This window comes from Mytilus galloprovincialis, chromosome 3, assembly GCF_965363235.1.
Source record: "Mytilus galloprovincialis chromosome 3, xbMytGall1.hap1.1, whole genome shotgun sequence".
In the NCBI taxonomy this organism is placed as follows: Eukaryota; Metazoa; Mollusca; class Bivalvia; order Mytilida; family Mytilidae; genus Mytilus; species Mytilus galloprovincialis.
Genome location: NC_134840.1, coordinates 12,704,599 through 12,719,222, shown reverse-complemented (window position 1 = coordinate 12,719,222; position 14,624 = coordinate 12,704,599). Strand labels below are relative to the sequence as shown.

The 14,624-nt window shown below is 30.7% G+C and overlaps 1 protein-coding gene and 1 long non-coding RNA gene across 2 annotated transcripts; both read left to right on the top strand.

Annotated features, from left to right (window-relative positions):
- The first annotated feature begins 380 nt into the window (after positions 1-380).
- Positions 381-9,863, top strand: LOC143067206 (ras-related protein Rap-2c-like). The gene is made up of 2 exons (XM_076240303.1): positions 381-1,228; positions 9,729-9,863. Exon 1 carries the CDS (start codon positions 682-684, stop codon positions 1,219-1,221), a length of 540 nt encoding a protein of 179 aa, XP_076096418.1. The 5' UTR covers positions 381-681; the 3' UTR covers positions 1,222-1,228; positions 9,729-9,863.
- Positions 9,864-12,674: 2,811 nt separating this feature from the next.
- On the top strand, positions 12,675-14,086 carry LOC143067205 (uncharacterized). The gene is made up of 2 exons (XR_012975877.1): positions 12,675-13,488; positions 13,531-14,086. It is a non-coding gene; the product is annotated as an uncharacterized LOC143067205 (long non-coding RNA).
- The last annotated feature ends 538 nt before the right edge of the window (positions 14,087-14,624 follow it).

The window sequence follows — 14,624 nt, the reverse complement described above, 5'->3', positions numbered from 1 at the left end:
AACACTTGGTAGGGATTGTCAAGAAATACCATTTTAAAAGCCGTAAACCAATAATATCATAAATGTGTATACTAAATCGGGAATATCAAGTAAAACAAAAAGACGACGGTTAATCATGATACTAGAAGACAATGACTCAGTCACAAAAGGTTAACATAAAAGTATTTATTTTTCGTGCGACGTTCATTACAGAAATTATTTCACGTGTGAAATTATGTCTTTATTTCACGTTTTGTTTCGTGCAAGCTTAATTTAGTTATTAATTTAGAATTTTATATTATTTTTCATTTTTATTTATTCATTTTTAGGGGTATTTTTTTGTTAGGATACTGAGTTTTATGGAGAGTTGTCGTTCTTCTTGTACTCTCCTGTTATTTCCTGCGCCCACCCAAAATGGCAGATGACTGTCAGAGTGAACATGCAACAAGTTTTATGTTATATTGACTATATAACTAAACTATCATTGATTTAAATTAATTCATAGCTTGATATTATTCACCCGTCATTATTCGTACACTTAAATCAAGTTATAGGTGCAGAAGACATGAGAAAAATGAACTGATTTAAAAAGAACATTTTTTAATCGCACCCATTTTTGTGACCTCATATTATCCTGGGGATTTAAATTGTGATAGACAAGTCCATTCAAAGGCAACTGACCACAACCTGTAATCACTGACCATGAGGGAATATAAAGTTGTAGTTTTAGGCAGTGGTGGTGTAGGAAAAAGTGCTCTAACAGTTAAATTTGTAAGTGGTACTTTCATGGAAAAGTATGATCCAACTATTGAAGATTTCTACAGAAAGGAAATAGAGGTTGATTCAGCACCATCAGTGCTAGAAATTCTTGATACTGCAGGAACAGAACAATTTGCATCTATGCGAGATCTGTATATAAAAAATGGACAAGGTTTTGTTATTGTTTACAGCATAACAAGTTTACAAACATTTCAGGACATAAAAACAATGAAAGAACAAATACAGAGAGTGAAAGGCATTGATGATATACCAATGATATTAGTTGGAAATAAAGCTGACTTAGATCATCAAAGAGAAGTACCATCAAGTGAAGGGGCTTCATTATCTCTGGCGTGGGGGTGTCCCTTCACAGAGACTTCAGCCAAAGTTACACAAAATGTAAATGAAGTTTTTATTGAAATAGTGAGAGAAATGAACACTAGTCCTGTTAAAGAAAAAAAAGGCTGCTGTGTGATAGTATGAAAATAAGGTTTGTACATGTACATTATGAAGAGCCAAACATTATCATTCTTGTTTATTACAAGGCATTTTTATTATTCCAAGGCATTTTCATAGCGCATTATATAAAAATACAATTACTCTAAGCGCTTTACAAAACAAAAAATGTTTGTTTGAAAAAATTGTACCACAACAGACATGACAGAGAGCTTGAGATTTAATGTAACTCAATAGCTTGAGGTTTAACTCAATAGCTGTACTGTAGTGGATAAGAGGGATATTCGGTGTATTAATTTATGTCAATGACACAAAAAATGGACCCATCATGCACTCAACAAAACCATAACCTTAGAATTTTTTAGTGCTTCCCTTTTCATTGTTTTGGATTGCTTGTACCAATTGACAAAGTCATGTGATTCGCTATGGTGGAGTTGACCAGTGTGTCGATCAAACATCACTCAGTCATTTAGAAATTCAAATTACAGCAATACATTGCTTAGGCTGCATGAGGATGAAAATCATAACACATTCAAAGCGACAAAGCCAAAGGATTGGGAAGAACATTTTGACTTCTATTTCACTTTTCCACCAAACAGAAAGTAATACTCTATAGACTATTAGACTCGCCCCCCCCCCCCCTCCTTTTAAAAAATCCTGGATCCACCCTTGCATTGTTTGCACCTGTCCTGCATGTCCTAAGTCAGGAATCTGTTGTTCAGTAGTTGTTGTTTGTTGACAAATGGTTGATGTGGTTCTTAAGTGTTTTTCATTTTAAACCGGATTTTTGTGACAAAAATGTTGGTTATTGATTTGCATGATTTGGGGATGTACGGCGGGCGGTCGGCAACCAAAAATTGTCCGTGCATTTACCCATGAACCGTTCATCCAAAGCTTTTAAAATTTTAATATGTTGTTACTGATGACAAAATGGAGGTCAAGTTCAAGAATGACGATTTTGACTTTTACCGTTCAGGAGTTATCATGGTTATGTTTCTTGAAAGATTGAAAAATGGTGTTTCCAGTCGTGTCCGTGCATTTACTCATGAACTGTTTAACCAAAGCTTTTCAAATTTTAATATGTTGTTACTGATGACAAAATGGAGGTCAAGTTCAATAATGTAGATTTTGACTTTTACCGTTCAGGAGTTATAGTTCTTGAAAGATAAAAAAAAAATGGTGTTTCTATTCATGTTGTTGCATTTACTCATGAACCATTCAACCTAAGCTCTTTCAAATTTTAATATGTTGATACTGATGACAAAATGGAGGTAAAATCTGATATTGACGATTTTCACTTTCACCGTTCATCAGTTATGGTTCTTGTGATATTGCCAGGACACAAATAAATGTTAATAAATCTGGTTGCTGTCGTTGTGACAGCCTCTTGTTTTATATAGATTAGACCGTTGCTTTTCCCATTTGTATTGTTTAACTTCTAATTAGTCATTTTTGGGACTCTTTGTATTTTGTAGCTTACTGTTTGGGTGAGCCAAGGTACCGTATTGAAGACCGTACTGTGACCTACATTGTACATTTGTTTGTACATGTATATTTGTTAACTTTTATAAATTTTAACTTTGATGGTGAGTTGTCTCTTTGGCACTTATTCAGTCCACCTCTTCTTATATTTATGTACACATTTAACATTTTAAGACAGACACAATATGTTCATGATGTTGGAATAGTTGTTCAAGATTTACTTTCTTGCACTTTCATATGGCATACTTTAAAACATGGGGGATACTTTTTTGCTACATTAAAATGTACATGTACATTTACATTTGTAACTAATGTGTGTTAATAATATGCTTTATACATGAACATTAAATTATTAATTAAAGAGGAGATTTTTTCTTCATTTCCAGTCCAACTTCCAGATTTTTTCTGTTATAACTTTATAGGGTTACATGCATGTACAATGTATAAGTGGACTAAACTTGAAACACTTTGAGATATTTGCATGATTTGTTAGATAACACTTCCTATCAGGATTTCCTTATAAGAAAACCTTGCTTCCATGCAATGTGCATGTACAAGGAAGCTTTTTATCATGTTCTTATAAATGGTAAAATGGAAGTCATCTTCACTATACAGTGTACAGTAAAAGGTATAAGGTAGTAATTGTTAGAGGTGAAAATTTCATATGCATTTAGCATTCTCAGAAAACAGAATTTGCACATGTTGTAATACTGTCATTCTTCTAAAAATCAATGCATCAAATACACATCCATAACACAATCTACATCATTGTACATGATCTACAAGAATATCATATGAATATTAGATAAATGTTAAGTATCACATTACCATGATGCTTAAGGGCCCTGGGGAGAATACTGCAATCAACTCACATGGTATTCAATTGCAATGACAGATTAACTATTAAAACCCATATGTTTTAGCTAATTTATTAAAATCTAATATAGACATGATAGACAGAATGACAGAGAAATTTTATCCTGCAATAATGATAGCAAGATTAGATCTTCAAAAATTCACCACAACTAAAATATTCAATCAACTCCTTTTAATGTAGGAGCTATTGCCCTTCAATAACAATTTTTGCCTATTTTGGGACTATGTTAGGTTAAGAAATACTGTGAACAGATTATATGATAAACAAAGTAAAATTTAACACAACTGAATTTGTGAATCAACCTCTTTGAAGATGTACTGCCCCTACATGTAAATGTTTGTGTTTTTATCTTGAAAACTATAAACATGGTCATGATGGTTGGTTAACAGTAAGACAAAATTTGAACAAGAAATTGAATTAACTCCTGATTGGGGTTATATTTATTGGCCTTAAATGAAATGTCACTGGACCTTTTTATGCCCCACCTACGATAGTAGAGGGGCATTATGTTTTCTGGTCTGTGCGTCCTTTCGTCGGTCGGTCCGTCCGTTCGTTCGTCCGTCTGTCCCGCTTCAGGTTAAAGTTTTTGGTCGAGGTAGTTTTTGATGAAGTTGAAGTCCAATCGACTTCAAACTTGGTACACATGTTCCCTATGATATGATCTTTCTAATTTTAATGCCAAATTAGAGATTTTACCCCAATTTCACGGTCCACTGAACATAGAAAATGATAGTGTGAGTGGGGCATTCGTGTACTGAGGACACATTCTTGTTTTTTATGAATACATGCATTTATAAACACCAAAAAATGTACTTTTCCCCAAACAAAAGGTAATACTTACCCTTTCCAGCATTTACATTTATTGCAATGTAGTAATTATGTTATTTAAGGAATTACTATTTTTTTTCTGTCAAGAAGAAATAACATAAACAATATGGTGCACACTGTACACAGGTTATTTATAAGTGTACATGCCAATGCATTTGCACAATATTTTTAAAGCAATTGCTTTTATGCCGTCGCGTATGGCCATCTTTGTGACCCAGATCAGAGACTCCGCCCAGATCAAGCCATAGTATTTTGTTAAACAGGCTCCTGGTCAGTCATTCTTTAACACCTATGTATGTTTTCTAATGCAATACATAGCTTGAAACTTTAAAAAAACGTTAGTGGATTTAAGAAGTTTCAGAATATGTTCTTGTAGATGTATTTTTGTATTTAAAGGGTCAACCGTTTGACTATCAAATAACATAGAAGTCCGAGTGAAAAAAAGTACATTTTTATAAATGCGATTCCGTTTTCCGCCGTTCGTACGATGTTTCAACAAAATATGGATTCATTTCAGTTGTTGATTTAGTATTGAAAATTTAACTGGATTATCTCCTAATAAATACGGTTTTTTATGTTTAATTTGTGTTTCTTTAAGAGGTCAGGTGCTCTTGTTCATTCATAAAATTATCATTCATTCATACATTTATCGTAAAATCAAAATCACTACACAGGTTAATGCGTAGTGTCAAATTATTACCTGTAATCTAAAAATAGACAAACTTTATTTGCGCAAATAATTTAGCGGAACGAAACCCTTGTTGAAAACACATAACAATAAGTTCGTTTTCCTTTTCTGTCAAAACTCCGTAATATTTATCGATCACCTTACTAATGAAATGGACCCGTCCAAACGTAGTAGATGCCAAGTCGGTCCAGATGAAGAGATATTTACAATTTGGAATTTTCTAGTTTATTAATACATAGATTGAAAAAAGTACGTCTTTTTAAATATCATGATCAAAACTGGGTTTGCATAACAAATGTGACTTGTCAGATGAAACCATTATCCTCGTCTTTTCAGTGAACAAGTCTACTACGTTTGTTGACACTCGACGGTCCACCGTGTTAGCAATTTTATTTCACATGTTTTCGAAATATTGAAGATCATTTTTCGCAATGTTTCCTAAAAATTGATAAATATCAAAGCAACGTAGAGCTGTTTGTTCTTGTTCGTATAATAAAATTGAGAATGGAAATGGGGAATTTGTCAAAGAGACAACAACCCGACCATAGAAAAACATACAACAGCAGAATTAAGGTCACCAACAGGTCTTCAATGCAGCGAAAAATTCCCGCACCCGGAGTCGTCCTTCAGCTGGCCCCTATACAATATATATACTAGTTCAGTGATAACCATTTAATGTCATGTTTGTCTGTGATGACCCCCCTTTTCGGGATTGCATGAGAATTGTAGTTATCTCGTACCCACATGCACTTGTTTCTATCCATAGGAAGGTCGACTATCCATATAAAACTATTTATATGGATAATCGACCTTCCTATGGATAGAAACAAGTGCCTGTGCTCGTACCGCATCAGAAGGACACATATCAACTGAGCAATAATGTTTGGAACTTAGTTTTAAAAATGATGACAAAGTAACATTATGAAAATATTTTTATTAAGCTGAAATATACATTTATTCTTTACATGTTTATGTCTTGTAAGATATTTTATTTCTTTCCCGTTTTTTAACATTTGCGTCTGGAAAGTTGAAATGTTTTAACTTAATCATTTGTGTTAATGGTTAAATATAAATTAATAAAGAAAATTGTTAAAATTAAATCAATAAAGGAAATTACTGCCAAGGAAGTTACAAACACTACCAGGGGATAATCCATGATGATTTCTTTTTGAGTTATATGTTTCAACACATGTATATTTGACCCCAACTTTAGCCTGGTAAACGTGTTGTCTCCTTGTGAAATATAAAACATATTAAAAATGACTTTCTGCTAAAGTCTTTTATTTATATAAAGTTAAAACCTTCTTACTTTTAACTAGACAACACTCATGTCAGGTTTAATTCTTGTATATATGTGGATGAAAAATAAAAGTCCCCAAACATTAACATGGCAGCAATTGCTTTTACAGCCTTTAAGGCTTTGATTTAGGTTATTTTGAATAGACAGAAAAAATAAAACAGTCATTCCTTATACAATGTACATGTAATTTAATTTAATTCTAAATTCCATTTGTAAGAAGTAAATTTAGGGAAAGCATTTATGACGTCACGGTCATATGACAAAATTACATGTACAAATGTATGTCTATGAGCTGATAGACAAAACACTTTCAGCCAATCAGAAGGTGTTTTACATCCAAAATTCAATTATGAAGGAAGAATACTTGTTTTTCTTAAATTAAATTATCAAATTATGTGAACCTGATGACAACTATACATTTTCTCTTACTACGTAATATAAACTAAACTGTATAATTTGCAGGATGTAAACTTATCTAAAGATGTAAAATTGTACTTATATGTATACATGTAATTGTACATGTCACCTTCTATTTACCATTATGAACCCGATAAAGGAGTTCTGTCAAATAGCTAGAAACTTCAGGCTCAACTATGTTTGTATTATTCAGATCACCATACTGAAAGGCATACACATGTATATTCATGATGCTATAAAGTGAAATATTTGCAAAGTCTCTCAACTACAGTATTTCTTATTTAAAAAGTCTGTTATCGATCGTTGTTCTGACATTCATATTGTACATGTACATGTTGTATGCAAGTCTGTCTTAAGCATGGGTTGGTATCAGCATACAAAATGAAATTTGGGTGCAGACAACTAACTGGGGTTTTAAACCAACCCAATTCATATATAATCATCAAACGATCTGTTTAATGTGGAAATATTTAATACTGGTAAATTGATAAAATATGTATAATAAAAATTTACTCAATTAAAGGAAGTTAGCCTTGCCTATTAAGGGGTTTATTTAGTTCATACTGAAATACCACTCATAGTAAATAGAATAATAATTAGCCTACATTTGTACATGTACATGTACATACATTTTGTATTTACCCAAATATACGTTTCATAGGAAAATCATTAAATATTTAAAATTATTTATTTTCTAGCTGTCAGTCTTACAATCTGTGACATCTTATTTAGATATATTTACCACACATTGGGGTCAGTCCTATTATTAACAAAAAAAAGATCAGATCAAAGACTGTTCAGACATCTTTTTGAAACAAATGAGTTTTATTACCCAATTGATATTTATAATATATATTTGAAAAAAGTTACCCTTATGATATCGGAGGCATGTTTGTGTAAACCTTTAAGGCTTTATATGGGAAGAGACCCCTTCTGGTGCATCATGTAAGTGTATGTCACCACTGAAACTTGTGGGAATTTTGTGTTAGTTCATATATGCAGACTCAGAGGAAATGCAATACATGTATGGTGTGTAATTTGATTGAAAATGAAAAAGCCAATTATTTTGTCAGGAGTACAAAGACATGATGAGTCAGGTTGACAATAAAGGATAGTAGTTCAAATACGTTGTTTTCTGTTAGACATTGTTGTTTTCTGCAGTAGTTCAAATAAATCTGAATATATATATGTATACCAGCATTCCAAAAATATACATTCTCTACAGGAATAAGAGAAATAGATTATGGATGGAACCTGTATTGATTGTGTTAGCAGTAGTGTTTCCGACACTTGTCATTAGGCTTGCCATTGATAATGGAATGGATTCCCATACTAATTTGTTTAATTGGTTTTACAGCCTGTCTTTTATCTATTGCTGAGGTATTCAATTAGACAAGGATTGTTGTCATGTGACTCGGTGTTAATGTCATTGTAGATTTTAACTCTATTCCCTAATATGATCATGTAACAAATAGATTTACCTCAGGATTTATGAGGACTGTGTTTTACAGAGTTGTCATGGTATATCTTTTTATTGTTTCTTTGTTCCACTGACACTGTAAATACCATTGGATATACAACAAACTTGTTGTTTTTAAAACAAATGCAGCTATTATATGCATGCAATGAGTACCAGATGAAACTACCATCAAAGCATAAGTTCAAAATTTATTTACAGGTTGCATACATGTATATACATATACATTGTATATTAAACTACCAAATTTATTTATATTAAAATCAAAGTGGCTACATGTATTTTAATCATAATTTTTAAGTTCCCTGAATATGAAACAATGAAAACAGTGTTGTATCTTTAATACATACATCATTTTCAATTCATTAGTAAAATATGATATGATTTAACATATTTACTGTGTGATAATTGATATCTCAGCATTATTAATAAAATATTTGACATAAATACTTTTGGACGTCCCATTGGTTATTATGTACATGTATATAAAGTAAACATTGACACAGAAGATAGTCATAAAAGTTGTATACATTTGTGATTATTGTATTAAAGCAGAGACTTTGTCATTGTCATAAGCTCCCTCAAATATTTCTACAATTTCTTATCTTGTCTTTAGAAGGCAATATGTGATCACAGATTGCCTCAGCAGTGGTGATAGTGTTGGTCTTGTCATGGTGTCATCAGCATTAAAGTTCATTCCGAGATCATGGGGATTACAGTTCATTAATACATCAATATTTAAAACTTTAATTACTATGTGGTAATTAGAGATCTACATGCTCTGGTTTATTAGCCATTGAACTGCAAATTTATATTTCAGGTGTAGGTTCCAATTTATAAATTGTTTTTATATCTGGGACAAAACAGATGATTAGTAAACTTTCATTTTTTAAAAGTTGTACACTTCACATTGTAATTAAGCATAACATTATTCATCGGATATTTGTGATATGTATGTCCCAGGTAATAAATTTCAAGGTAATATGTATTGTGTAGACTGTAGTCAACAAACTACAATGAATAATCCTGTAATCCTGAATATTACAAACACTTTTTTAAGGGAACGATATAGAAATAAAACAATGAAAACCCATATGTGGCTGGCATGACAGTTATCAATGTGACCAAAACATACTGGTCAAGAAAATAACATAATTTAAATGATACATGTATTACATTGTAAATCTAGAATTGGGAGTTACATTGTACATGTATCTTCCTTTGTCCAGAATTGGGAGTTAAACCAACAATGAAGGTTATAGGAAGATCTATATATCTAATTTATAGTACACAAATATATTGCCTTGTCAAGTTTAATTCTATACTACAATGTTTAATGTTTAGTTCCTAATGCAAAATGCATTTGATCATATTTTATTTTTTTTTTAAATGTTAAAACAAATATTATTTAGCTGTTATCATTGTCTTTTATCCAATATTTTTAGGTCTTATTTTATACTTTCAGATCTCCTAGATGTTTTAAAATGTTACAGACAATTCATTCTCAAGGTCAATGGTAATTAAAGAGGTCCAATTAATTCATGGGCACAGATCCAGCTATCAGCCAACATTTGCAGTTGTCTCCCCTGAGCACAGCAAACATTTGCAGTTATCTCCCCTGAGCACAGCAAACATTTCCAGTTATCTCGGCTTTCATCTTCATATTCAACAATATAATCATCAGCTTTGTTCCATATATTAGTAGAGCAGCTCACAAGATCCCAAGTATTCTACAAGAGACAAACATTGACAAGCAGTGGTTAGATAATCATCATTATAAAGTCAGGAATTGTATTTGATAGGAAATTATTGGAGTTTTATTTTTGTATTAGTATGTCATGTACACATGAACATGCAGTTTATAAACAGTCAAAGATAAAGCTGTTCAAATGTAAACCCTACCTTAAACCAATGTAAAGGTATCATTTCTTTGTTCAGTAGTGTTAAACCATAGTTGTGTAATGTGCTATTTTTCAGGATAGTGAAATTAACAATTGTTTACTTATTTGTGGACTGTGACAAAGTGCTTTATAGTCTGTTTCAAAACCATTGATGTATTATAAAGTTTACAGCATAGCCTCCATCTATTAAAATGCATTATTATATAAGTGCCTTGATAGGAGTTAAGGTGTTTCAATATTTCTAAAGAAACGGTGGCTAAATACATACCTAATAACTTTATTTGTTAAACATTAGATATATAATATGCACAAAAATAGTCTAATTTGACATGAATGGTCAGTCAGGAGTAACACTTATACAAGTCCCTTGTATTAACTGGTTCTGGTAGATAAATTTTGAGGCAGAGAAACTGAGTTATCTCCCTTTATCAATAATTTAAAAAAAAAAATGCTATACAAGAATGAAAGTCATATTTCTTCTTTTTTTTCTTTTAACAGCATTGCTCCAACAGTTTTTAATTGTCAGTAGTCATAAAAGTTATATTATGTAATATCCCTGACTGATGAATGGTCTTACAATGATTATTTAACTGTTCTATGCAAAATTATTTTGAAAACATGCTTTATTAGATTTAAGTTAACATTGGTAAAATTTTAACTCATTAGCATTAAAAAGTTTTTACAACCAAGCCCCATGGGTAATGTGCATGCTATAATAAAAAGGACTTTTTGACCTTTCAAAGATGTAGAGTTTTAAAGATCATATGTGTGATTTTTTTGGGTCTTAAACAACAAGTTTTCAGTATATTTTAATTTTTAATGGTTATGAACACTGATTTATCTAAAAATTAAACATTTTGCAGAAATGCAGTAAATTTTTACCCCTTGATTAGTTTTCTTCATAATTTTATGGAAATTTAAGTTAATTTCAATTAGACTTGAATCTTGAAATGATTTTTACAGACCAGAAAGCAATTTTACAAGCCTACTTTGTGACGACTTTAGAATAACACAACTTTTGTAGAGTCCATTTTGTATTTCTGATGAACCAATTCAGTGAAGTATATATACCTCAGATTTCACTTAGATATGACGAATAGAACTATTTTCTTTCCAATTCTATTGCAATTTCCAAGATGTTTCTATTGTCAGAATACTGGTTTCAGGACTATGACATGCTAATTTGTAGGATCCAGCCATAAATGGTTAATGCTGTCAAAATAGCACTTTTACATTCAACATAGAATACAGTTAGTAAATTATTTTATCAAGAGTCATGCTTGTTATACTTGTTATTCACTGATCAACATGTTGTGGTTATACTGTCATTGCAGTTTATCCTATTACTCTTGGGCATTGACTATCATATTTTGTGTTAGTTTATACTTAATGTCTTTATAAATCATAATTTATTGTAAGATGCATCAGTATTTAAAGAACATTTTTTTACATTTCTGTCGATCAGAATAACAGTCATATATATATTATATCTATAATTTATTACAAGTACACAGATAAAGAATTTTTCAATAATGTTTTAATAATCATCAGCTCAAAAGCACTATAGCTATTGTCAGGAAATTATTCTGTTGTTTAAATCTTATTTTCATTCCATATTGGGAAAAATTTCTAAAACAAAATTGTAATGGCCGCAAAAAATAAAACTGATGTATCTATACTGGTCAGATGCTTTAATGTCAAAGCACACAATGGTGATCATGATATAACTTTTGTTTTAGTCAAACAATCATACTGAATATCTCAAAGGAAGAATTATATTGAACATGCATGATTTGTAAACAAATTATTTGAGATACAGATCTCATGTTTTAGGTTTTACTTACAAAGTTATGAAAACTCTGTTCTATTTTCTGGTCTGATAATCATTATTATGCTAACCAATGAATATTCAACTTCAAAATATTTTTAAAGTGTGTATCATGACAAAACTAAGGATCTCAAAAATATCTTCACCACAGTGAGTGTGGTGTGAAGTAGGACCTTTATTTCTAAACAAGATGCTGAAAGGTTGTTAAATCTAGTGGTTTTCTTTCTTTTTATTTATTTTTAAAAGGGACCAAAACTCAAAACATTTTGAATTTTTATGTTTTAAGTTCAAAAATCTATTAAACATTGTCCATATTGGACATGAAGCTGTACAATGGTCATTAAGAAAATTAATCAGAAAAGAAAAAGAAAAGGAAAACTTCTTTTGTTTTCCATTATTTGCATGAAAACTATTATTCTTCTGTCTTTTATGCTCAGAAGTCAGAAATATATTTTTTTATTTCCTGACAACTATTGATATGTATTTGGACGAGACAATTTTATTTTGTGTTATGATCTATAACAAGTATTGAATCTTTGTAAGAAATTATACTGTGCTGTTATCCCTCTTGTCTTTCATTTTGATTTTTGTAAATTGTAGGTATCATGTTTTAAATAACAGTGTTTATTAAATTGTAAATTCTGAAAGGAAGATGATATATAGAAATCATGCTTGTAATAAGTTTGTTTTGGTCTACAATGTTACTGATTAAGTACTGACTTTAACATTGTATATTGATAACCAACACCATATGTAGCAGTAGAGTTGTAATGTTTTTGAATGGTCAGTCATGTGACTTCAAAGAAACTTTCATTGGATTGTAATCACACTTGAATACATTATTACACATAACGAGGGGGTTAACCTTTGGATGTTCAAGGTCACAGATACTAGAAATTTACCCATGTTTGTTTATGTAAGGGATTCCAGGTTGTCTTAATTCACTTAAACTGTTCAGTACTTTCAGAATTATGTAAGTTTATTGATAAATGTATAAAATGATATAGTCACATTTAAAGTATCCCAGAAACAATCCTTGTTCAACGTTGCGGTGTTGCATGTCATTGTACATTACAATTTGAAATATTATATAAAAATTGTATCTTACAACAGTGATAACTCAATTTAGGAGGTCAAAAGTTTTGACCTAGAGATTTTTATAATAGTAAAATCTGTTTCAAGGATATTAGAATTTAATATTTAAATTCTAGGACATGTAGGTTTCAACAACTTTAACATTTCAACATTGTTCAGGGAAAATTTTGCTTTGAACCAATATAACCCTCAAGAAGTTATAACACAGTTTTAAGGAACCATAAGCACAACACTGTAACACATACCTACTGTGGATTCATTTATTTTCTAGGATGAGGTTTATAGAAAATTTGGCTTTTGATGAATTCGTAGTTCACCTTTACCCATGAAACCAACAAAAATTATTATCTAACAAATAATAATAAATCCACAGTTGATAAACTCATCAATTAAAAAGGGAAGTGTTGTATGTAATTAATACCAAAACAATGTAAAAAGGGAAGTGTTGTATGTAATTAATACCAAAACAATGTGTATTCAGGAGTTCATTCATTATAAAGTGATATCTTCAATGCTTACGTGACATATTTAAATTAGAATTGTAGTTTCTCCATTTTTAGATTGTGAATGATTAGAATGTGCTGATTGAAAGAAAATTAAGTGTAAACATTAATGTAAGTTCATCAACATTATTACCTCCCTTGTAATGGTATTTATCATTAATACAAATGTATACAAGTATAATTATAACCTTTAGTATTATTTCATCATTCAAAGATCATGCTACAACATTCAGTTACAAATATTATATACATGTATCTAAAGTTTAAATGATTATGTTTGCTATCATTTAATAAGTTGAATGAAGTAATGTGTATTAGACATTTTGTTTGATTATTGTGAACTGATTTGTACAAACGACATTTCTCTTTTTTATACAGTGTCATCCTTTTTACTCCATTACTTAGATATTCTTTATAACATATATAATCATTGTATTCTACTGCAGATACTGGAAATTCATTTTACTGCACAAACAATAAACTATCATGAACCAAACTGTATTGTAATATGTTGTTAATTTAAACTTACCATAATTCATAAAACTTGTACTTTAACAAATATGTTTCTGACAAGGGTATAAAACATTTACCCCTAATTTCTGAAGTGAATGAATTGAATTGACTTATCTCATTTAAGATCTCTTTATTTTCTACGATATTGCTTTTATTTTTTTACATTCATCTGTTTTGAGTCATTTGAACAACTGTTTTATTGTTTATGTATGGGTGAAAGATGGTCAAGTCAAGCTTTATTATTTAATTTTTCATGGCAATTTTACTTTAGTTGAAAATTTATCAACAAAAAGTTAATATTTATTTAAGTCTGCCATAGACACTTCTCTTTATATTGTTCCTCTGAAACTGTACTATGCTATTCCACCATATTTATTTGACAATTTTGTGGGATTGATCAAACTTGGACTATTAGCTTATTGTACCATAATCTTGCTAAAGTGTGTAGCTGGTGTACCACAAGTCTACGCTGGTTTGTGACAGGGGAAATTACTCTGGTTTGTGACTGGTTTTCCATAAGT

Coding starts and splice junctions, on each gene's coding strand:
- LOC143067206 (XM_076240303.1), top strand. CDS start 682: ATGAGGGAATATAAAGTTGTAGTTTTAGGCAGTGGTGGTGTAGGAAAA.